The 23,883-nt window shown below is 57.0% G+C and overlaps 1 protein-coding gene across 1 annotated transcript in view; it reads right to left on the minus strand.

The window, feature by feature from the left end:
• Positions 1 to 23,883, minus strand: part of MAP2K2 (mitogen-activated protein kinase kinase 2) — a 31,711-nt gene that overhangs the window by 3,468 nt on the left and 4,360 nt on the right. Inside the window, exons 2-9 of the mRNA XM_035283978.3 lie at positions 21,951 to 22,161; positions 14,915 to 15,061; positions 7,601 to 7,678; positions 6,451 to 6,502; positions 6,241 to 6,365; positions 4,697 to 4,910; positions 2,778 to 2,842; positions 15 to 76 (exon numbers count right to left, since the gene is read on the minus strand). Of these exons, the coding sequence (XP_035139869.1) occupies positions 15 to 76; positions 2,778 to 2,842; positions 4,697 to 4,910; positions 6,241 to 6,365; positions 6,451 to 6,502; positions 7,601 to 7,678; positions 14,915 to 15,061; positions 21,951 to 22,161 (954 nt within the window). The remainder of the gene's footprint in view (positions 1 to 14; positions 77 to 2,777; positions 2,843 to 4,696; positions 4,911 to 6,240; positions 6,366 to 6,450; positions 6,503 to 7,600; positions 7,679 to 14,914; positions 15,062 to 21,950; positions 22,162 to 23,883) is intronic.

The raw sequence follows: 23,883 nt of genomic DNA on the forward strand, positions 1-23,883 counted from the left end.
CTGGCTCCACCTACCATCTATTGACAAACTCCTGGAAGTCCGGGGTGAACACACCGTTGGGCAGCTTGGGAGGCGGCTGCGGAGGAGAACAGAGGGTGGGTCAGCCCTGGGCATCCTTGGGACCCGTGGCTGGACCCCACCTGGCCCCCCGCCCTGCAGGCCTGGTCGACACCACACACCACACCGGGCTGCACTGTCAGTGTTGGCCTCCCGAAAACCCTTAAGAGCCATGGCCAAACCCCTCGCTCAAGTCTTGTCACTTAATTCCTTCCCCAGAGTGACGCTGGCTCAAGGATGAGCTCTGGGACTGGGCCCCACAGGGGGACGTCTGGGTCCAAAGTTACTCTGTTTTGAGACAGAGCCTTGCTCAGTTGCCCAGACTGGAGTGCAGTGGTGTGACCTCTGCTCACTGCAGCCTCCGCCTCTCAAGTAGCCAGGATTATAGGCACATGCCACCACACCTGGCTAATTTTTGTATTTTTAGTAGAGATGGGTTTCACCATGTTGGCCAGGCTGGTCTTGAACTCCTGACCTCAGGTGATCCGCCCGCCTGGGCCTCCCAAAGTGTCTCCCAAGGATTACACACTTGAGCCACAGAACCCAGCCAAACTGGGTCCAAAGTTTTGAGGCCAAGCACTGGGGAGTCTGGCCCAGAACACACGTCCCTGGAGCGGGTGCGGCCGTGGAAGTGGTGCCAGCAGTGGAGGCTCAGGCCCCTCCTGTGCAGGGGTGGGAAGAGGCGATGTGGCGGGGGACGTGAACACTGGGCCTGGGTGTGGCTACCAGGTGCCGGGAGAGCTGGGTCACCAGGGCCACCCCGCCTGGCTCTGTCATTATCTTGCCACCCAACCCCAGGCCTAGCCCAGTCTGCAGGCAGCTTAGATGCCCGTTTGTCTGCCCCAGCTCCAAAGGGCCACACAGAAGCCCACAGAAGGTCCAGGGGGTAGCCTGCCCTGGGCATATGGTCAACAGGGCTTTGGGGTCCAGTCTCGTGCCTCCCTGACAGCTGCAGGCCTGGAAGGAGACCACGCCCCTCCTTGTGCCTTGGTTTACTCATCTGGGCAGTGGAAACGCTCGTACTACTGCTCACCAGTGGTTTTAGGGACCTATAGGTTCTTCTAGGCCCTCTGGGCCTCCTTCCAAGAGGCAAGGGCCATGCCTGTACCTTTCTCCGAGGAAGCAGGGTGATTTATAGTCCATGCCCACAGGCTCCAGGATGCTCTGATGCAGACACTGGGCCACCGTTCAAGGGGCAGCTTGGCTCCTCGGCCTGAGCCCAGGGCTGCTGGCACGTGCTTCCCTCTGGACTCAGGGTGAGAGGCTGTGGTGAGAATTCTGGGTTCGTCTTATAAAAAGCAGTGCTTGGGGAGGAGCTGGCTTGTGCCGCATGGGGAAGGCAGGAGGCGTGGTGCACCTGGGACTGGCTCTGTCCACCCACCCTCCCCAGCAAAACCCAGTCGAGTTTGCTGTGTCTGTTTTTTAGTGCTGGATTCTGGCAGGAATGATTAACTTCACTCATAAAAGAAATACCAGCCAGGCACAGTGGCTCACACCTGCCATCCGAACCCCCTAGGGAAGCTGAGGCAAGTCGGAGGATTGCTTGAGTCTAGGAGTTCGAGACCAAACCTGTTGCCTGGGCAACATAGCATTATCCCGTCTCTACAAAAAAATTAAAAAGTTACCCAGGCATGGTGGCTTGTGCCTGTGGTCCCAGCTACTTGGGAGGCTGAGAAGCAAGGGTCACTTAATCCTGGTAGGTGGAGGCTGCGGTGAGCTGACTGTACCACTCCACTCCAGCCTGGGCAAGAGTGAGATAATCTCTTAAGAAAAGAAGCGGCCGGGTGTAGTGGCTCACACCTGTCATCCCAGCACTTTGGGAGGCTGAGGTGGGAGCACTGCTTGAGGCCAAGAGTTCAGGACCAACCTGGCCAATGTACCCAGACCCCTCATCTTTAAAATAAAATAAAAAAAAACAGAAAAGAAAATGTTAGGTGCTGTGGCTCATGACTTAATCCCAGCATTTCGGGGGGTGAGTCGGGTGGATCACCTGAGGATGGAGTTTGAGACCAGCCTGACCAACAGGGTAAAACCCTGCCTCTCCTAAAAATACAAAAATTAGGCTGGGCGCAGTGGCTCATGCCTGTAATCCCAGCACTTTGGAAGGCCGAGGTGGGCGGATCACCTGAGGTCAGAAGTTTGAGACCAGCCTGGAGAAACTCTGTCTCTACTAAAAATACAAAATTAGCCGGGCTTGGTGGCACATGCCTGTGATCCCAGCTACTGGGGAGGCTGAGGCAGGAGAATTGCTTGAACCCGGGAGGCGGACGTTGCGGTTAGCCGAGATCATGCCATTGCACTCCAGCCTGGGCAACAAGAGTGAAACTCTGTCTCAAAAAAACCAAAAAATTAGCGGCTGTGGTGGGAATCCCTGCCTGTAATCCCTTAGGAGGGTACAGCTCCTTGGGAGCCTGACACAGGAGGATCACTTGAACCGGGAGGTGAAGGTTCCAGTGAGCCAAGATCAGGCCACTGCCCTTCAGCCTGGGCAACAGAGCGAGACTCCATCTCAAAAAAAAAAAAAAAAAAGCTGGGTGTGGTGGTGTGCCCCTGTAATCCCAGCTGCCCGGGAGGCTGAGACGGGAGGCTCACATGAGCCTGCAAAGTGGAGGTCAGTGAGCAGAGATTGCACCACCACACTCCAGTCAGAGCAACACTCTGCCTTAAAAAACAAACAACAAAAAAAAGAAAAGAGAAGCGAAAGGGCGTGGCGCACAAACCTCATTCACAATATAGTCCAGCAGTTCAAAGATGGCCATGGCAGGTCGGCTGTCCATCCCGTGACCTGCATGGGGACAGAGATGGACGTGAGATGGGCTGGTGGCCACCGTGTATCTGCTGGGGGTTGGGCTCCAAGGGGGCTGATCACCGCCGAGCGCCCCCCTCCCCATGCCAGCTGAAATCGGAGGCCGGTGTGCAGAGGCCGGAGATGAAGCTCCCTGGCCTGTCTCTGGCCTCCATTCCCTGGGACAGCTACTTCTCACCTGAGCCTCTAGTGAATTAAAAAGAAAAAGCCAAAAGGAACATGAACATTTTCTGAGAAGTCACACATTTGGCTCGGTGAGGTTTGCCAGCCATGCCAAAGTCATCACCCCTGCTCCCTGGCGGGCAGGGGGAGGGACGGCGCTGACCGCAGGCAAGGACAGCAGTGTGACCTTGCAAGGAGCTGCCGGTGGTGATGGCGGCAGGCCCCGAACGCCACTCAGAACAGGAGACTGGCTGGGGGTGGCTGACCCCTGTCTGAGAACCAGCCGGCCAGGCCTGGGTTTGGCTGCTGGACTTTCGCCTTCTGCTCCTGTCGCAAAATGGGCAAGCGGGCTGGGGCCATGGGCTGGGGGCGGGGCTGGCAGGCGTGGAAGGGGCCCCGTATACCACCTGGGAGGGGCCGGGGCCAGGCCTGAGGACTAGCACCCGGGGAGTCTCCCTGGGATTAGATCAAGACTTCACAGCAGTCTGGCTGCAGGGGAAGAAGTGGGCTTGCCAGTGCTGTGAAAATCACCTTCTTACAGCCCCAGTGTCCATCCAGGGTGGACGGACCACAAAACGTGGCCCATCTGTGTTACGGCCTCTCAAAAAGAGCCAGGCCATGACACCCCCCATGGCGTGGATTGAGGACACTGCGCTCAGGGAGAGAAGCCACACGTAAAACCCAGAAGGCCACACAGTGTGTGACCCCATTTCTGTGCAATGCCCAGAACAGGCCAGTCCACAGAGGCAGGAAGGGGATGCAGAGTGATGGCGGATGGGGATGGGGCGCTGAGAAGGTTCTGGAATTGGAGATGGTGGGGTGCAGCACTGTGTGAATGGAAACTGCTGAACTGCTCACCTGAAATGAGTGAGTTGTGAGGGGTATGAGCTTTCTAGTTCAGAAATGAGGTTTTAAAACCAACTGTAGTCCTTTGTGGGTCTAACTCACTAACTCTCCCTAATGTCTGACTTAAAAAAGAAAAAAAAAATCACAGGACCCTCCTGTGATTCTGTGCTGGAAATGGGTCCACTCCCCTGCTCCCCCTCAGGTGGTGCAAGTGTCCACTCGGACATGTCTGGCTGGGGACATGAAACTCCTGCTCCAAGGTGCCCACCCTAAGCACTGGATTGTCCTCTGCAAGCCCAGCTGTCCCCAGGGTCTGTGCCCTCCCACCCCCTCCCAGGCTGCATTCCCTCCTGCGTGTGTTGGGGCTGGAGGCAGCAGGCCACCGAGGGACATGCCAAGTCAGCTGTCCACTCTGGGGCTCCCTGGAAGGCTTGGGCCGCACACAGGAGCGTGTGTCACCTGCAGGGTCTGCGCTCTGTGGTGGCCAACGCCTTCTACCTTTGTCTGTTTGAGTGCTTTCAGGAGAAAATGTTGGAAAATGCAAGGGCCCAGGCCCCAGGCGGCAGAACCACGTGCCCAGATCCCTCCAGCTGGCAAGGACAGGTGCAGCTGCCCCGGGCAGAACAGGTCTGGGGTGCTCGCTGCTTCCAGCTCTGTCCCCGGAAACACCAGGACCATCTGAGGACTGCTGACCGCAGTCGGCACTGTCCAGGGGGACAGGTGGTGCAACAGGGGCCAGAGGGGAGGCAGCTGCTTGTCCCGGCACAGCAGGCCCCGAGCAGGGTACTGTCTGTCCAGACCGGAAGTGGCAGACTCAGGCCGTACCGCTCATGGGGCGCCCAGGGGGTCTCGGCCGAGGTGAGATGCTGTGAGGCTCTCCTTCTGCTCCGTCGACCACGGGCCGACCAAAGATGGCCTCCAGCTCCTTGGCGTCAGGCGGGGGGATGGGGTACCTCCCGATGGCCAGCTCCACCAGGGACAGGCCCATGCTCCAGATGTCCGACTGCACGGAGTAGTGCGTGCCCTGCAACCGCTCCGGCTGCAGCAGAGGCGGGAAGAAGACAGCCAGAGGGGCGGGATGGCAGCTGGAACCGGAGGGGGCTGGGTGGCAGGGCAGGCTGGGCCCGTTCCAGGCCCAGTCACCCTGTCCATGGCTAACAACCGCAGCGATGGGGAAGCCTTAGTGATTCCACCTCCCAGCTCACCCACCCGGGGCCGCCGGCAGCTGAAGAGCCTCCAGCCTCAGGCCTGGAGCGGGTGCTGGCCGCAGCTCCCGAAGAGCCCGCCGTGCTCTGTGCTTTCAGAAATGGACAACGGGCCCAGGAAGAAGGGCTCCTTCTCCACGCTGACGTCTCAGACCTGCTCTGAGGCTCAGCTGGGCAGACTGCGGAATCCCCAGTCATTTCCTCAAAGACCCGAGAGTCCAGGCCGGGCGCGGTGGCTCACGCCTGTAATCCCAGCACTTTGAGAGGCCGAGGCAGGAGGATCACCAGGTCAGGAGATCAAGGCCATCCTGGCCAACATGGTGAAACCCCGTTTCTGCTAAAAATACAAAAAATTAGCTGGGCTTAGGTGCCTGTAGTCCCAGCTACTCAGGAGGCTGAGGCAGGAGAATCTCTTGAACCCAGGAGATGGAGGTTGCAGTGAGTCGAGATTACACCACGGCAGCCTGGGCAACAGGGTAAGACTCTGTTTCAAAAAAACAAAAACAAATAAAAAAGAAAAAAAAGAAAGGGGCTGGGTGAGGTGGCTCATGCTTGTAATCCCAGCACTTTAGGAGGGTGAGGCGGGTGGATCATCTGAGGTCAGGAGTTTGAGACCAGCCTGGCCAAATGGTGAAATCCTGTCTCTACTAAAAATACAAACATTAGCCAGGTGTGGTGGCGCGTGTCTGTAGTCCCAGCTGCTTGGGAGGCCAAGGCAGAAGAATTGCTTAAACCCGAGAGGCGGAGGCTCTCGCGCCACTGCACTCCAGCGACACTGCACTGGGCGACAGAGCAAGACTGTCTCAAAAAAAAAAAAGAAACCTGGTAGGCACTGCTAGTGACAAAAAGCTACGAGAGAATTCCAACAGGAAGGGGAAATCTGGCAGCGCGCGGTGGCTCGGTGCTGGTGGGATCCCAGCACTTTGGCAGGCCGAGGCAAGAGGGTCACTTAAGCCGAGGAGTTCATGAGCAGCGTAGGTAATACAGATAAAACATACAGAGCAGGGGAATCCGACAAGCGGGTTCCAGGAGGCACCGGCTTTAGGGAAGCCTTGTGGCAAGTGGGGAGAGTTGATGGGAGGGTGGGTGTGGCTGGGCGGGAACATCCCGGGGCGCCAAGGAGCTGGGCAAGCCTGTGGGAGGCAGGAGAGCTGGGGGACTCACAGCCATGTAGGAGCGTGTCCCCACGAAGGAGTTGGCCATGGAGTCGATGAGCTGCCCGCTCACCCCAAAGTCGCACAGCTTGATCTCCCCTCTGGAGTTCACCAGGATGTTGGAAGGCTTCACATCTGGCAGGGGCAGGCTGCAGGTGAGAGGCGCCTGACAGCTGCCCGCCGGCCCGCGGGGCTCTGGGGTGGGCGGGCTGGGTCTTACCTCGGTGCATGATCTGGTGCTTCTCTCGGAGGTACGCCAAGCCCCGGAGCACCTGCAGGGGAGTGCCGAGGGGGTCACGGGACAAGGCCACCGGGGCCTGACTCCTGAGCAGCCAGAGCTGGAGCAAGGGACCCGAGGCGGGAACCCTGTTTCAGGCTGTGCTGAGCTTGCTGGGGCGGAGCCAGCCAGGGCAGAGACAAGACAATTCGGAGGGCCGTGCCGGTGTGTGCGAGTGAAGCCCGGTTCCCACCCGGCTGTAGGGTGGTGACGCCATTACTGCCTCCGAATCAGACCTCGAGGCTGAGCCCCACAGAAGCTGGGGCAGTGGCCACGGCCTGGGAGTAGACAGGCTGTCGAGTCCGCCCACACCAGCCAGAAGAGCCGCATCTGTCATGCATCTGGGGTCCCAGGGACTGTGCTAAGGGCCCCCAGATGGGGTGGGGTAAGGGTGCCTGGGAAGGGCGCCGTTTCCCCCAGGCCCACCCTGGAAGGAATATCCCGAGAAGTGAAACAAGCAACAGGGGTGGCGCTGACGGCAGTGAAACGCCGCGTCTGGCAGCAGGTGGCCTGCGGCGCACTCCCTCCCTCCCAACACCGCTACAGTCAGGCCAGACTCGCCTGCAATGGGCAAGGCCTAAGCTTCTAGAAGAAACACGTGCAGTCTTCTGAGACCTCAAGGCTCTGCGGAGTGGCTGTGCTGGAGACCCAGCAGCAGAGAAGCCCCCCCCCCGCCCCGCCCTGTGGCTTGGTCAGGTGGCAGTTCTAACAGCAAGCGGGGAGTGTGTCTGGAGGTCCTGGTGTCCCACCTCCCACCCTAGGGTTTCCCCTTCAACAAGTTCCCGTCCCCTGCAACGTGCCAGCCGCCAGCATCCCTCTGCCACGAGGGCAAGAAGGGACCAGCATGGCAAACAGAATGCTAAGAGAGAGGAGGGACCTCACATCTCCATTCGGCAGATGGCGACCTCAGGCCCCAAAAGGGATGTCACTTGTTCAAGCTCCACAGGGGGTGGCTGCAGCCTTGGCCACTGTCTTTCCACAGGGGCCACCCTAACTCCCAGCACACGGTGAGTGGGTCCTGGAAGCCTGGCCGTGCGGGGTGGTCTGCGCAGGGTGTGGGTGGGGTCGCGAGGCGGGTCTGCCAGGGACTGACCGCAATGCTGACTTTCCCCAGGATCTCCTCGGGAATCCTCTTGGCCTCTTTCAGCACCTGGTCCAGGGAGCCGCCATCCTAGAGGGCACAAAGGCAGAGAGTGCAGGCTCTGCACAGGTGGCCGGGAAGCCAGGGAAGCCACGGACGCATCCCCAACTCCAGGTGAGGGGGTGGTCTGCCCCTGACTGGAAGCAGAGGCCAGAGCCCAACTCCGCCCACTGGCCAAGGGCTGGGGGGCTTTCGACAGTTCTGCCTTCAGTCGGCACACCCACCCCCAGAGGTGGGGAAGGAACAGGGCCCAGGGGGCCCCCGCCTGCCGACCCATCCCAGAATCAGTTGCGTAACTCTGACCTCCTGAGGTCGCCGGGGCAGAGGCTCTGCTCCGGGTCCAGCCCGAGTCCTGGCCGGGGCTCAGCCAGCTGTGGGGCCGGCACTCCCTGCAGCCTGCACACTGGGCTTGTGTGAGCGGCATGGGAGGCAGCCGGGCTGGAAACCAGCTTCTGGGGCCTGGGTCCTCTTCCCAGCATGTGAAGGGAAGGGGAACATGAGGGCATGGAGGAGACTTGGGCGCTGCCCCACATAGGAGGAGGCAGCAGGTTAGCGTGTGCCTGTCCAGATGCCCACAGGGCTCCCTAGCTGAGCCCTGCGGCTCCACTTCTGGGCGCCTGCTCTGTGCCTGTCCCTGCCGTCTAGGGTGGAAAGGCCAGGCTAAGTGTGACCGGGTGCCGGTGGGGTGCGTGGACTGCAGGAGGGACCCCAGTGAGGCCAGCCCAGGTGATGGTCACCTCAGCCCCTCCCACAGCCTGTGCTGGGCATCCTGCGGAGAGCCTGGAGACAAGTCTGCCCGGGTGGACTGGTCCCTGGGTGTGGCCCCATATCCAAGTCACAAACAAGGGAACAGAAATTCCCCAAGGCTGCCGGGCAACAAACCTGGGGACCAAAGCCCCTGAACACCAAAACCCCAGGCCCTGGGGCCACCTGAGGTGCCTCCTCAAAGGTAGAGGCTCTGGACACACCTGCCAGGCCACCCCCATGACAGAAGGCGGGGACAAGCCGAGTTTCCACTGCCACATGCCTGGCGTGTGTCTCTTCCGCACTGAGCAGAGAGGAAAGGGGAACTGGGGCTGGAGAGGTGGGCGGGGGGAGCCTAGAGGTGGGCAGGAGGCACCAGGATTTCTCCCCAACGCTGCTCCAGGACTCCCACAGTGCCCAGCCTTCCCAGGGACGGCTTTCATTCACGTGGTGAGGAGGCAGGGGAGAAATCCCAGACTAAGGAACGCCCGGGTCGCTGCTCTCTGGCCACTTCTGCCCGGCTGGGCTCGGAGAGAAAGGCTGAAGGAAGTTCTGGAAAACCCAACATGCTTTGAGGTCTCTCGAGCACACACATGACTCCATCCACCAGCTCCAGACTGAAGACACAGACACAGAGGCTGAGGGGTGGCTGTGGCGGGGCCTCAGACAGCCTAGGACCAGGGCTAGGACCCCGGCGAGCCAGGGCCAGGGGGAAGCTGCTTCTATTCTCGGTTTTTATCAATCAACCTTAAAATAATTATTTTAGGCCGGGTGCGGTGGCTCAAGCCTGTAATCCCAGCACTTTGGGAGGCTGAGGTGGGTAGATCACGAGGTCAAGAGATCGAGACCATCTCGGTCAACATGGTGAAACTCCGTCTCTACTAAAAATACAAAAAATCAGCTGGGCATGGTGGCGCGTGCCTGTAATCCCAGCTACTCGGGAGGCTGAGGCAGGAGAATTGCCTGAACCCAGGAGGCGGAGGTTGCGGTGAGCCGAGATCGCGCCATTGCACTCCAGCCTGGGTAACAAGAGCGAAACTCCGTCTCAAAAAAAAAAAAAGAAAATGTTCTTGTAATTGTAATTTTGTTATGCAGGTAGTATATGAACACATTTGTCTTATAAAAAACTCAAATGTAGGCCGGGTACAGTGGCTGATGCCTGTACTCCCAGTACTCAGGGAGGCTGAAGCGGGCAGATCATCTTAGGTCAGGAGTTCGAGACCAGCCTGGTCAACATAGTGAAACCCCGTTACTACTAAAAAATACAAAAAACTAGCCGGTGTGGTGGCGCGTGCCTGTAATCCCAGCTACTCGGGAGGCTGAGGCAGGAGAATCGCTTGAACCCGGGAGGCGGAGGTCGCAGTGAGCCGAGATTGCGCCACTGCACTCCAGCCTGGGCAACAGAGCGAGACTCCGTCTCAAAAAAAAAAAACAAAACCAAACCCTCAAATGTTGATCAATAACCCAGATCCCCCATCATCACTTCCACTGTTCTCCCCGGAAGTGAGACTCAGAATGCTCAGAGCATCTCGCTCTCTCTTCTTTTCCTTCCTTCCTTTCCTTCTTTCTCTCTGTCTGTCTGTCTCTCTCTTTCTCTCTGACAGGAGTTGTCCAGACTGCAGCACAGTGGTGTGATCTTGGCTCAGTGCAATCTCGACCTCCTGGGTTCAGGTGATCCTCCCACCTCAGCCTCCCAAGTAGCTGGAACTGCAGGTGCACCACCATGTCCCACTGATTTTTTTTTTTTTTTTTGAGACGGAGTTTCGCTCTTGTTGCCCAGGCTGGAGTGCAATGGCGCGATCTCGGCTCACCACAACCTCCGCCTCCTGGGTTCAGGCAATTCTCCTGCCTCAGTCTCCTGAGTAGCTGGGATTACAGGCAGGCACCACCATGCCCAGCTAATTTTTTGTATTTTGAGTAGAGACGGGGTTTCACCATGTTGACCAGGATGGTCTCGATCTCCTGACGTCGTGATCCACCCGCCTCGGCCTCCCAAAGTGCTGGGATTACAGGCGTGAGCCACCGCGCCCGGCCAATTCCCACTGATTTTTTTATAGAGATAGGGGTTCTTCACATTGCCTAGGCTGCTCTCAAACTCTGGGTTCCAAAGGTCCTCCTGCTTCAGCCTCCCAAAGTGCTGGGATTACAGGAGTGAGCCATTCTACCTGGCCCGAAGATCTAGCTGTGCATTTGGAAATACAGACTTTATTTCGTTTTTGAGACCCGGGGCTCACTCTGGTGCCCAGGATGAAGAGCAGTGGCTCAGTCATCGCTCACTGCAGCCTCGACCTACTGGGCTCATGAGATCCTCCCAAAGCACTGGGATTAGAGGTGTGCTTGCAGGCCAGGTGCGGTGGCTCACACCTGTAATCCCAGCACTTTGGAAGGCCAAGCAGATTACCTGAGGTCAGGAGTTCAAAACCAGCCTGGCCAACATGGTGAAATTCCGACTCTACTAAAAATATGAAAATGAGTAGGGTGTGGTAACGCACACCTATAACTGCAGCTACACGAGAGGCTGAGGCAGGAGAATTGCTTGAACCCGGGAGGCGGAGGTTGCAGTGAGCCGAGATTGCACCATTGCGCTCCAGCCTGGGCAAGAGAGCAAGACTCCATCTCAGAAAAAATAAAGGCTTGTTTGCCCAGCCAGAGTTTAAAATAACATCAAAGTGGGCTCACACCTATAATCCCAGCACTCTGGGAGGCTGAGGCAGGAGGGTCACTTGTGGTCAGGAGTTCAAGACCAGCCTGGGCAACATGGAGAGACCCTGTATCTACAAAAATAAGCAAATAAATTAGCTGTGCGTGGTGGCTCATGCCTGTAGTCCCGGCTACTCAGGAGGCTGAGGTGAGAGGACAGCACCAGTGTACTCCAGCCTGGGCAGCGCAGCAAGACCCTGACTTGGAAATACAATAAATCAGTGAGCAGGCTCACGCCATGTTGTTTTCCGCATCTGCCCCTCCCCCACACTAACAGAGGACTTGGGGGATGTTCCCATTCAGTACGCCCTTGTGGATTTCACTTTACCTCTGCAAAGCCGCCAAATGCCATTCTTTAATCTCTCCCTTACTGATGGACATGTGTACTTTCCATGACCGCAGAACAAGGACGGGTATTCTTATTTGACTAGACCCCGAGGAAGGCCAAGGACACCTCTACGAGGCCCGTAAGCCACTGGCTATGTGCTCCCGTCCCGTGATGCCCCGCTGTCCTCTGGGTTCCTGCCCCAAGTTATCCAGTAATAGATTCAGGCCCCAGAGAAGCAGCCAGCCCTGCCGTTCCTAAGCTCCAGTTACCAGCAAGTGATAAATACAGGGCTGGGTGCAGTGGCTCACGCCTGTAATCTCAGCACTTTGGGAGGCTGAGGCAAGCGAATCGTTTGAGCCCAGGAGTTCAAGATCAGCCTGAGCAATATAGTGAGCTCCCATATGTACAAAAACACTTAAAAACTACTCGGGGCCGGGCGCGGTGGCTCACGCGTATAATCCCAGCACTTTGGGAGGCTGAGGCGGGTGGATCACGAGGTGAAGAGATCGAGACCATCCTGGTCAACAAGGTGAAAGCCCGTCTCTACTAAAAAAAAATATAAAATTAGCTGGGCACGGTGGTGCGCGCCTGTAGTCCCAGCTACTCGGGAGGCTGAGGCAGGAGAATTGCTTGAACCGAGAAGGCGGAGGTTGCGGTGAGCCGAGATCGTGCCACTGCACTCCAGCCTGGGTGACAGAGAGAGACCTTGTACCCCCCACCCTCCAGAAAAAGAAAGAAAGAAACGCAAAATAAAGATGGCATAGAAATATGGGGAAATAATGTAGAAATATAGAGAAATGGCCACAGCAGCCAGGACACAGATGCAACACCCCGTGTGTGCCGGCTGCTGTCCCAGGAACCTCCCTCGACTTCACAGCAGAAGGGGCAAGAGTCCTGTCCCAAGGCCTGCAGTGAGAGTGAGCGGTGGGACCGAGGCCTGACCTGGGCGCCTGTCCTCAGCCACAGCACTAAGCTGCTGGCCTTGGCTCACTGGGGAGGCCTGGGAGGGAATGACACAGGTGTTGAGGAGGCCCCGCCATGGAATTCACTCAGGTGAATTCTGAGGGCATCGTTCAGCATGAAGAGGAGTCCCAGGACCGGCGAGGATGTCGGGATGTCCCCCTTTGAGGTTTTTAACACCTAGGATGCTGCCCCGTCAGGGCTCACCTGATGCTTTCAAATCAACACGCCCCATGTTTTTTTTTCTCGCTCTGCCACCCGGGCTGGAGTGCAGTGGCGCAATCGGCTCACTGCAAGCTCCGCCTCCAGCGCTCAAGCCACTCTTGTCCTGAGTAGCTGATGGCAGGCGCATGCTGCCACGCCTGGCTAATTTTTGTACTTCTGTAGAGATGGGCTTCACTATGTTGCCCAGGCTGGTCATGGACTCCTGAGTTAAGTGATCCACCCACCGAGCCACTTCTTTATTTTTTTTTTTTGAGACGGGTTCTTGCTCTGTTGCTCAGGCTGGAGTGCAATGGCATGATCTCGGCTCACTGCAACCTCCGTCTCCCAGGTTTAAGGGATTCGCCAGCCTCAGCCTCCCAAGTAGCTGGGATTACAGGCGTGTGCTACCACGCCCGGCAAAATTTTTTTGTATTTTTAGTAGAGATGGGGTTTCTCCATGTTGGCCAGGATGGTCTCGATCTCTTGACCTTATGAACTGCCCGCCTTGGCCTCCAAAAGTGCTGGGATTATAGCTGTGAGCCACCTCGCCAGGCTTGGGAACCCCCACTTTAAATTCACCAAGGGGGTGGGTTGTGATGCTCTCCCTTTTCTGTATGGGAAGCAGGGGGCTTGAGAGCTGAGTCAGCCACACGAGGGGAGCACAGACAGAGCTCCTGAGTAGCAAGGGTGCCTGCCGAGCTCGAGGAGGAGGGGGAAGAGGAGGAAGGCGAAGAGGAGGAGGAAGGGGGAGCACTATACGACAGAGGGGGCTCCTCAGACCACAAAGCGCTTCCTCATCCTTTCCTCAACCTTTGATGCCACCAGCACTGTGACTCTGCGTCTCCCTCGCAGGCAGGGAAAGGGGCTCCGAGCCGGGTGCTGTCTTGCTCGGGTCACATGGCTCCGTGGGGGGCCTTGCTCAAATTCACTTCCTGCCTTCATTACGAAACTGTCAAAGGGAATCGCACGTTTGCAGGGTGTCACCCAGGTACTCTGGTTTTGCAAAGGGTGCAGTGCGGCGGGTGGTCTGATATCTGCCGAGCTCGGTTTGGTGGGGTCGACAGCATCTCCTCTGGGGCCTTGAGCTCCGGCCACTTCTCCTTTATGTCACACCCAATCCCACCCACTTCTGGGCTTTAATGCCACAGTGTCTTAACCAGGGGGCATGTCGGAGTCAAGGGAGGGGGTGCCCGTGCCCCACCCTAGAGACGGCGACACCATAGATCTGAGCTGGGGGCACATGGGCCCACCCTGACAAGCTCACACGGCCACACCTTCCTGAGAAGGCCGTTTAGAAATAGTAATCCGGTTTTGAAACAGCGTCTTGCTCTACTGCCCAGGCTAGAGGGCAGTGGTGTGATCACAGCTCACTGCAGCCTCAACCTCCTGGGCTCAAGTGATCTTCCCACCTCAGCCTCTCATGTAGCTGGAACTACTTTTATCCCCATTTTTAAGTGTTTTTTAAAAAAACAGGCACCTGTCACCACACTCAGCTAATATTTTAGATTATAGGGATGGTTCCTCACTATGTTACCCACGCTGCCCTCGAACTCCTGGGCTTAAGTGATCCTCCTACCTCGGCCTCCCAAAGTGCTGGGATTACAGGCGTGAGCCACCGCGCCCGGCCTGACAGTGATCAGTTTTTAACGGCACATGCCCTGGAACCCAGCAATTCCCTTACGGGGCTTCATGTCACAGGTTTGCCTGGGAAAGTCCGTGCCATGTTATTTGAGATGGAAACAACCTATGTTTCTCCCAAAATGGGAGTGTTTCCCCTCTGTGCTGTCAGAGAGTGACACCTTGATACAGCAAGAGAAAAAGCAAAGCTGGGAGGAGGGCGTGAGTGCTTAAAAGCAAAATCATCAGCCAGGCCCGGTGGCTCATGCCTGTCGTCCCAGCACTGTGGGAGGCTGAGGCAGGCGGATCGCCTGAGGTGAGGAGTTCGAGACCAGCCTGGCCAACATGGTGAAACCCCGTCTCTATTAAAAATGCAAGAATTAGCCCGGCATGGTGGCAGGTGCCTGTAATCCCAGCTACTCAGGAGGCTGAGGCAGGAGAACTGCTTGAACCCGGGAGGTGGAGGTTGCAGTGAGCCGAGATCGCGCCATTGCACTCCAGCTTGGGAGACAGAGCAAGACCCCGTCTCAGAAAACCAGGGCAAACCAAAGGCATCTATATACACATGCTTGCACAGCAGCAACTGCCCTGAGAAGAATCCCCTGGAAGCTGGGGCACTGTAGCCTGCAAGGAAAGGGGCCGTGAAGGGGAGCCTCTGTTCCAACGGGGGCCCTGCCCTGCCCACTGCCGGCCCGGGTCTCGGGCGCACTCACCATGTGCTCCATGCAGATGCTGATCTCCCCGTCGCTGTAGAAGGCCCCGTAGAAGCCCACGATGTAGGGGGAGTTGCACTCATGCAGGACCTGCAGCTCTCGGATGATCTGGTTCCGGATGGCCGGCTTGATCTCCAGGTGGATCAGCTGCCAGGGGAGAGGGGGTGAGACCAGCTACTTAGGGGTACCCGGAAAGGGGATGAGGGCATTTGGGGCCTCCACTTTGCAGGCGTTTACAACAGCGGTCAAGACGAACTCAGCCCCGCCCTCTCCCCTCAGTAATTCCACCCCGAGGTGTCCGTCTAGGAGAAGTGGACATGTGCATCCATGCTGAGACTCATTCACAAGTGCTCACAGCAGCACAATTCACAGCAGGAGGGTGGAAAGAAGCCAGGGCAGCCCAGCCCCTCACCGGAACAGGACTCAGCCATGAAAAGGAACCAGGCCTTGACCCTGGCCATGGCATGGATGAACCGTGAGGATGTCACACTCAGTGAGAGATGGCAGACACAAAAGGCCACACGGTGTGTGATCCCATTTATACGAAATGTCTAGGATGGGCCAATCCAGAGATGGGGGTGGGGGATGCGTGGGTGCCGGGGGCTGGAGGAGGGGCTGGGGGTGAATGCTGTGTAGACAGGGTTGTTTTTGGGGTGATGAAATACTGTAAAACTGACTGTGATGGGCTGGGTATGGTGGCTCACACCTGTAATTCCAGCCCTTTGAGAGACCGAGGTGGGTGGATCACAAGGTCAGGAGTTCAAGGCCAGCCTGGCCAAGTTGGTGAAACTCTGTCTCTACTAAAAATACAAAAAAAAAAAAAAAAATTAGCCGGGCATGGTGGTGGATGCCTGTGATCCCAGCTACTCAGGAGGCGGAGGCAGGAGAAGTCCTTGAACCTGGGAGGCGGAGGTTGCAGGGATCTGCGGTCGCACACTGCACTCCAGCCCAGGTGACAGAGTGAGACTCCATCTCAAAAAAAAAAAAATGCAGAAAGGACATCAGATAAAACATCACAGGCAACGCTTAACCGCATGGACAAGCCCCAGGAGAGCCAGGACCCCCAGTGCAGCAAGTAACGGCCTGAGGCTTTGGGCCGGCACCGTGGCGAGTAAGCGTCCCCTCCAGCCACAGCAATAAGACAAGAAAAAGACATGGTTTCCACTCATCCACCACCGGGGCAGAGCCAGTCCTGGCTGTGCAGTCAGTGATGGGGCAGCCAGAAACGGAGACGGCTCCTGCCTGGAGCTGGAGGAGATCCGGGGTCAGGACAGGAACAGGCACGGGTAAAACCTAGATGTGGCAGAAATGCCACCATGGGGAATCAACGCAGGTGCACGGGGAGCAGCAAGGAGGTGACACTGGAGCTGGGCCTCAAGGAAACACAGAGCCACCATGAGGAGGACATGGGGGTGGGTGTTCGGGCAGAAGGACAAAGAGCCGCCTGTCGATGGGCACGGAGGCATGAAGGAGGCCGTGCTGCGTTCGGGACAGCAGGAGGCTGACCGTCGCCACAGCACAGGGCATGTGAGGGGAGCACCCCCGCTCTAGGCCTGTGACCTTGAGAAGCGCGGCGGGGCCCAGGGGCACGGTGCCCAGCTCCCCTCACCCGGCCGTTCCTCGGCAAAGCGTCTCCCCAGCTTGACCCCAACAGCCCTAGCACCGCCTGCCCCTTTCGCTCTGGCTTCTTCCCTCGGGCCAGCCTGCAGAATCCACCTCCAGTCAGGGGACCCTCGGCTCCTCCGCTCCCTCACGGTGACCCCTACAGGCCCCAGGGTCACCCCGGCACCCCCGGATGCTCCCCCTCCAGCCAGGCTGTATCTGAGAGGTGCTGGTGCCCACTCCTGTCCGCAAGGGCCTGGTACCGAGGCTGGGATGTTCACGTGGCGGTCAGGACATTTACTCGAGACGGCCACGTCTGTTTTCACACTAGGCCCCTGAAGCCTGGCAGGTGTCTTCCACGTTCAGCCTGTCTGGACTGACTGCATATTAAGAGCCTGGTGGCCACACCTGACCGGGGGCTGCTGTCCTGGACGGCATAGCTCCTGATGAGAAATTTCAAAGGAGCCACAGGTGTGACAAGCAGCAGGAAAGCGCGTGCGTTCGGCTGTCCGTCTGCGAGCGCTGATTTAGGATGAGAAGAGGAAGTGACGGACAAGACTTGGCAGGCCTGGAAGGAATCCCAGGGGCCTCGGAACCCAGGAGCCCCGAAGGTGAAATGCCGTCGGAAGCGAGAGGCTCTCGGGAAAGCCGTGAGACACCCACGGCAGAGGTCTGCGCAGGGCAGCTGCGGCGTGTCTGTTTTAATGGTTCTGTAATACCTGGGGCCTGTCCTGCAAGCATTCCAGATGACAGGCAGCTACCACGGAGGGTGTGCGGGAGAAAGGAAGACAGACAGGAAGGGAGGGAGGGAGGGGGCGTTTCTGAGCCCCTGCACCCTCCGCAGTTCGCCCTGACAACCCAAGCCCCGGGGACGGGCGTATTGCCCCAGTCCTGCTGACGGAGCAAGCTCAGGTTCGGAGCCTCGGAGCCACGTTCCCGGTGCCATTAGCTCCTAGGTCAGGATGAGGCTGGCCTCCAGGACAGTGGGGCTCGTGTTCTTTTCAGGACACCACGGCCCAGCCGTGCCAGCTCTAATAGGTGATTAAATACGGATGGTGTCAGGGGTTAACTCTGAACCCCAGGCCTGGCTCGGAGGTGAAGCCAAGCCTCATTCTGCAGAAGAATGAGGAATTTGAGTCGGGGGGTGGGGTGGGATTGGGGGATCCAGAGTAGGAAAAGAGGGAAAAGGGCTTCACTGAGTGTCTGAGAGAGCCGAAGGGGGAGAGGAGGACCAGGCTGTCACCCCGAAGGGCTGCGTCTGGAATGAGCTCAGCAACGTCGTAAATCACAGATCAGAAACTGACAGCTCCCGGGTTGGCTGGAGCAAGAGTCATGTGTGGCCCACACCGTGTTTCCAAACACTCTGAATCAGCTGTTGTCAAAAACCAGAAGAGAGCCAGGTACAGTGGCTCACATCTGTAATTCCAGTGCTTCGGGAGGCTGAGGCAGGAGGATCGCTTCAGGCCAGGAGCTGAAGACTGGGCAACAGAGCAAGACTTCATCTCTATAAGAGATTGAAAAAAAACCTAACACACACAAGGCCGGGCAAAGTGCCTCATGCCTGTAATCCAAGCACTTTGGGAGGCTGAGGCGGGTGGATCACGAGGTCAAGAGATCAAGACCAGCCTGGTCAAGATGATGAAACACCGTGTCTACTAAAAATACAAAAATTAGCCAGGCGTCGTGGCGGATGCCTGTAATCCCAGCTACTCAGAGGCTGAGGCAGGAGAACTGCTTGAACCTGGGAGGCGGAGGCTGCAGCCAAGATCACGCCACTGCATTCCATCCTAGGTGACGGAGCAAGACTCCATCTAAAAAAAAAAAAAAAAAAATCGGCTGTTCCCGAGTCAGGGCAGATCCAAGGGTTCAAATCCAATTTAGGCACTGACCTCACTCGGCCTCGGTTTTTTTCAACTGTAAAATGGGGCTGCTGCTCGATTTTAATGAGAACACGTGTCAAGGTGTTGGCATCGGCTTGGACTCAGGTAGTCACCCGTGAGACAGCAGCCGGTACAGTGAGGTGGCCTTGGGCAGGCCGTGTGACTGCCATCCTGGAAGTAAGCTATGGCGGAGAGGAGGAGCTCAGATGCAAGGCCAAACAAACCCATCCCCGCTATGAGGATGGGGAGTTTAAAGAAGCCGCAGATGCGTAACAAGCACGAGGTTCTCCAGCATCTCCCCTGGCCCAGGTAACGCAGGGGGGACGCTTCTCCAGCGGAGAGGGGTCAGAGGCCACGGTCAAGCCAAGAGGTATTTAAAAGCAAGCATGACCTGAAATACTGAAGCTGGGCCGGGCGTGGTGGCTCGAGTCTGTAATCCCAGCACTCTGGGAGGCCAAGCGGGGTGGATTCCTTGAGGCTAGGAGTTTGAGACCAACCTGGCCAACATGGTAAAATCCTGTCTCTACTGAAAATACAAAAATGAGCCGGGCATGGTGGTGCTCAACTGTAGTCCCTGCTACTCAGGAGGCTGAGACACGAGAATCACTTGAATCTGGGAGGCAGAGGATGCAGTGAGCTGTGATCATGCCACCGCCCTGCAGCCGGTGCGACAGAGTGAGACACCGTCTCAAAACAAGAAAAGGGGCTGGGCGTGGTGGCTCAGGCCTATAATCTCAGCACTTTGGGAGGCCAAGGCGGGTGGATCACAAGGTCAAGAGATCGAGACCATCCTGGTCAACATGGTGAAACACCGTCTCTACTAAAAATACAAAAAAAATTAGCTGGGCATGGTGGCGCGTGCCTGTAATCCCAGCTACTCGGGAGGCTGAGGCAGGAGAATTGCCTGAACCCAGGAGGCGGAGGTCGCGGTGAGCCGAGATTGCGCCATTGCACTCCAGCCTGGGTGACAAGAGCGAAACTCGGTCTCAAAACAAAAAACAAACAAACAAAAAAAAAACAAGAAAAGGAAAACAACAAGCCGACACTGGTTTCCTGAGGCCTTCAAATGGGTCCCTTGCTCTCCTGGAGCACATCACACAGGCTGGGACAACCCTTGCCAAGCAAAGGGACCAGTGCCTCTGGCCCCAGAGCGGGGTGCATGCAGGCCTCCGAGAAGCTGTGTGTGGAGATCTGATAAGGTCGTCTGTTTGCAGATAAGTCTGTACCAACTCTGCGTGAAATTCACACCGTCCTCCGCAGAATTTCAGAATTCCACCCGGCACAGTGGATGACGGATTAAAGAGCACCGTCTTTCCTTTTTTGAGATGGAGTCTTGCTCCGTCGCCCAGGTTAGAGTGTAATGGCACCACCAGCCTGTCCAACATGGAGAGATCCCGTCTCTACTAAAAATACAAAACTAGCCGGGCGTGGTAGCGCGTGCCTGTAGTCCCAGCCACTCAGGAGGCTGAGGCAGGAGAATCGCTTGAACCCGGGAAGCGGAGGTTGCAGTGAGCAGAGATCGCGCCACTGCACTCCAGGCTGGGTGAGAGTGAGACTCCGTCTCAAAAATAAATAATTAAAAATACAAATAATAAATAAAATGCGACGAAAGGAACCCTTGCCGCCCCACCTGCAATACCAGCCAGAGATGCTGCGCCCTCGTGCTCAATGCATCCTCTCCCGCCCCCGAGTTTTTGGGCACTTTAAAGAAAACCTAATTTTGAAAGAGTTACAGAGGCACAGGAAGTTGCAAAAATAGCGCTGAGTCCCATGTGCCCTTTCCCCGCCTCCCCCAAGGTGACTGACATCTTTCGTGACGGAAGGACAGTACGGAAACCCAGATGCTGGGACATCACTACCCATCAAACCACAGAACCTGCCCAGCCACACCTGCCCTCAGGGTTGAAGGCCCAGATGGCCCTTTCTCGGCTACGGTAAAGCTGCCGGTGGGCCCGGCCGCCCCTGTGCCTGTCAGCGGGAGCAGGAGCTGCTGATGCAGCGGGTACTGGGTTCATGTCCACTGCCCAGCCCATCAGGGACCACCGGGGGCTCCCTGAGAAGCCCGAGGGTCCCTGGCACACACGGGGACCGGCAGTCTGTCTCAAGGCCCCTCTGTGGCCGTGTGAAGCACACGCTTGCCTTTTTCCTCCCACTGCTTTGGGCGGAGGCGGACCTGAGCTTTCCAGGGCTGCTCTGGTTTGGAAGCGGCTGCCTGCAGCCCAGGACAGAAATAGCAGGTCCACGGCTGCAGACTTCGGGAGGGAGGGAGGGCGGTGCTCTAGACGCGAGAAGGCAGAGCTGCAGAGCTAAATCCCCGTGGGAGCTGAGCCGCTGCTGCAGAGGCTGGCAGGGCCCTCAACCGATGCTGGGACCCTCGGGGACCCACTGTACTGGGGGCAGCTAGGTTGCCCCAGCTTGGGAAACTAGAGGACGGTGGGCTTCCAGGAAGAGGCAGTGTTCTATGTCTAGGAGAACACAGGTGAGGAGCTGAACATCTTGTCAGCATGAAGTCCTCCGCTTATGTGTTTAAGAGCCACTGTCCCCAAGCGGCCACATCCTCCCTTATCCCATGGGTGCTATTCTCAAACATACGGCAGAGAGGCTGCATCATGGCCCAGAAGCCAGGATGATTGAGCCTGGGGGCCGCCAGCACCAGAGACTGCAGATTCTCAAAGAGTGGGGTGACAGCCAGCTTTATGTGTCTCCTTGGTGAGACTACGGTGCCCGGCAGTCAAACACCAGTCTAGAGGGTGTTGGGAAGGTATGTTTTTAAGATGTGATTAACCTTTAAATCCGCAGACTCAGAGCAAAGCAGATTACTCCACCCCCGTGTGAGTGAGTCTCAGCCAATCAGCTGAAGTCCTGCAGGGAAAAGCCTGCCCAGGCACAGTGGCTCACACTTGTAATCCCAGCACTTTGGGAGGCTGAGGCGAGAGGATCACTTGAGGTCAGGAGTTCGAGACCAGCCTGGCCAACATGGTGAATCCCGTCTCTACTGAAAATATAAAAAATTTAGCTGGGCATGGTGGTGTGTGCCTGTAATCCCAGCTACTTGGGAGCCGGAGGCAGGAGAATCGCTTGAACCTGGAAGGCAGGGGTTGCAGTGAGCCAAGATGGTGCCACTGTACTCCAGCCTGGGTAACAGAGTGAGACTCTCTCAAAAACATACAGAAGGCAGAGCAAAAACATGGCCTGATCATCTCGTGTCACCCCCGCTGCACGCACAGATGCAAACACACACACACTTCCCTGCTGGCTTCTCTGGCGAACCCCAACACACTCGTATTCCCGAAATCACCACGTGCTAACTTTCTGGGAATGTGGATTTTACGCGCCCCCCAGGGCAGAAGGCAGTCCCCAGAGGGCACAGCTGTGTGTGGCTGGTGTGGCCAGCACCGCTCCCATCTGCCCAGAAGCTAGGCTCTTTCTCAGGACCTAGAGTCCCTGGTAGGGATGAGGGACGGAACCTGGAGCAAGTCAGAATGCAGAGACCCGGCTGCCTTTCTAGCCTCCCTCCTGTCTCCAGGGGGACCTTCCCTCCCCACAGCACTCACCTTCCGGGCCATGATGAGGCCCGAGGGTCTGTGTTGGACCTTGGTGACCACACCGCCGTTGCCTGCGCCCAGCTCCGAGATCCTCTCAAAGTCATCGTCTTTGAGTTCGCCGACCTTGGCTTTCTGGGTGAGGAAGGCTTCCAGCCGCTTCTTCTGCTGCTCATCAAGTTCCAGCTCCTCTAGCTTCTTCTGCAGGTCCACCAGGTTTGCCCTGCAGAGACCCCCAGGGCAGGGGTTAGCATCCAAGGATGACTCCACCTGCCCGTGTTTACCGTGTGGCTGTGGCGCACCAGCCCCCAGGAGGACACAGACTGGATTCCTGTACTTGAAGCATTTACGGTGTAGAAGGAAAGAGGGATCCATGCTGTGCGGCCGCAGCAGACACACTAATGACCAGAATCCAGGGCAGCTCTCCAGGAACCAAGGACGCTGCCTTGATCCCGTCTACCAAGTCTAGCGGACCTCAGGACCTTGAGGACAAGCTGCAGCTCAGAGGACCCAGGAGGACTCCATCTTTTTCTTTTCTTTTCTTTTTTGAGATGGAGTCTCCCTCTGTCACCCAGGCTGGAGTGTGATGGCGCAATCGCATCTCACACAACCTTTGCTTCCTAAGTTCAAGTGATTCTCCTGCCCCAGCCTCCCAAGTGGCTGACATTATAGGCGCATGCCACCACGCCCAGCTAGTTTTTATATTTTCAGTAAAGATGGGGTTTCACCATGTTGGTCAGGCTAGTCTCGAACTCCTGACCTTAAGTGATCTGCCTTCCTCGGCCTCCCAAAGTGCTGGGATTACAGATGTGAGCCATCGCACAGGAGGCTTCCTTCCTAACGCACAAGCTCCAGACCACCTCGGGAGGAGATGAGGAAACCAGGATGGGTCTAAGGGAGCCCGGACCAGGACACCTGTCTTTTCAGGAAATACAGGAACAAGTGTTCTGAGCGGCCTTGGAACACAGAATGAGAACCAAGAGGGAAGGCAGAAGGCGCAGCGCAAAGGCTGCATCGGGCGGCCATGGTGGTGCATGTTTGCAGGCCCCGCTGCTTGGAGGGCTGAGGCAGAGGCTGCAATGAACTGAGATCTTGCCATTGCACTCCAGCCTGGGCAACAGAGCAAGACCTTCTAGCCGAGGATGGTGGCGTATGTCTGCAGTTCCAGTCACTCCGGAGGCTGACGCGGAGGGACCACTTCAGAACTGCCTGAACCCAGGAGGTGGAGGCTGCCGCGAGCCATGATCACGACAATGCACTCTAGCCTCGGCGACACAGCAAGACCCTGTCCCTAAACAATAAACATTTAAAAAAAAATTTAAACGAGCATGTACATTGCACTTTATTGGGCGATTCAAGGAATTTTCCAAGGAAATTTCAACAGTGAGCTGTGTTCGCAAGTGCCTTGACTTGGAACCAGATCCTGCGGTAACAGCTTCCCTGTGACGGATAAGTGAGTTCGAGGCACACGTGAACCCAGCGCCGGGCGAAAGCAATGGAACGGAAGCCATGCGTACAAAATGTCATCTTCTAGTACCCACGTTTAAACAGAACAGGGGAACGGATTTCACGTATTTATTTACTTAGGGACGGAGTCTTGCTCTGTCTCCCAGGCTGGGGCGCAGTGGTCCGATCAGAGCTCGCCGCAGCCTCGAACTCCCATCCAATACCGATCCTCCCACCTCAGCCTTCCTAGTAGGTTGGATCACAGGTGTGAGCCATCATGTCTGGCTATCTTTAATTAATTAATTTATTATTATTATTTTGTGAGGCTGCTTTTAACTGCTTTTTTTTTTTTTTTTTTTTGAGACAGAGTTTTGCTCTTATTACCCAGGCTGGAGTGCAATGGCGCGATCTCGGCTCACCACAACCTCCGCCTCCTGGGTTCAGGCAATTCTCCTGCCTCAGCCTCCTGAGTAGCTGGGATTACAGGCACACACCACCA

The sequence above is a fragment of the Callithrix jacchus genome, chromosome 22 (genome assembly GCF_049354715.1).
Source record: "Callithrix jacchus isolate 240 chromosome 22, calJac240_pri, whole genome shotgun sequence".
NCBI classification, from domain to species: Eukaryota; Metazoa; Chordata; class Mammalia; order Primates; family Cebidae; genus Callithrix; species Callithrix jacchus.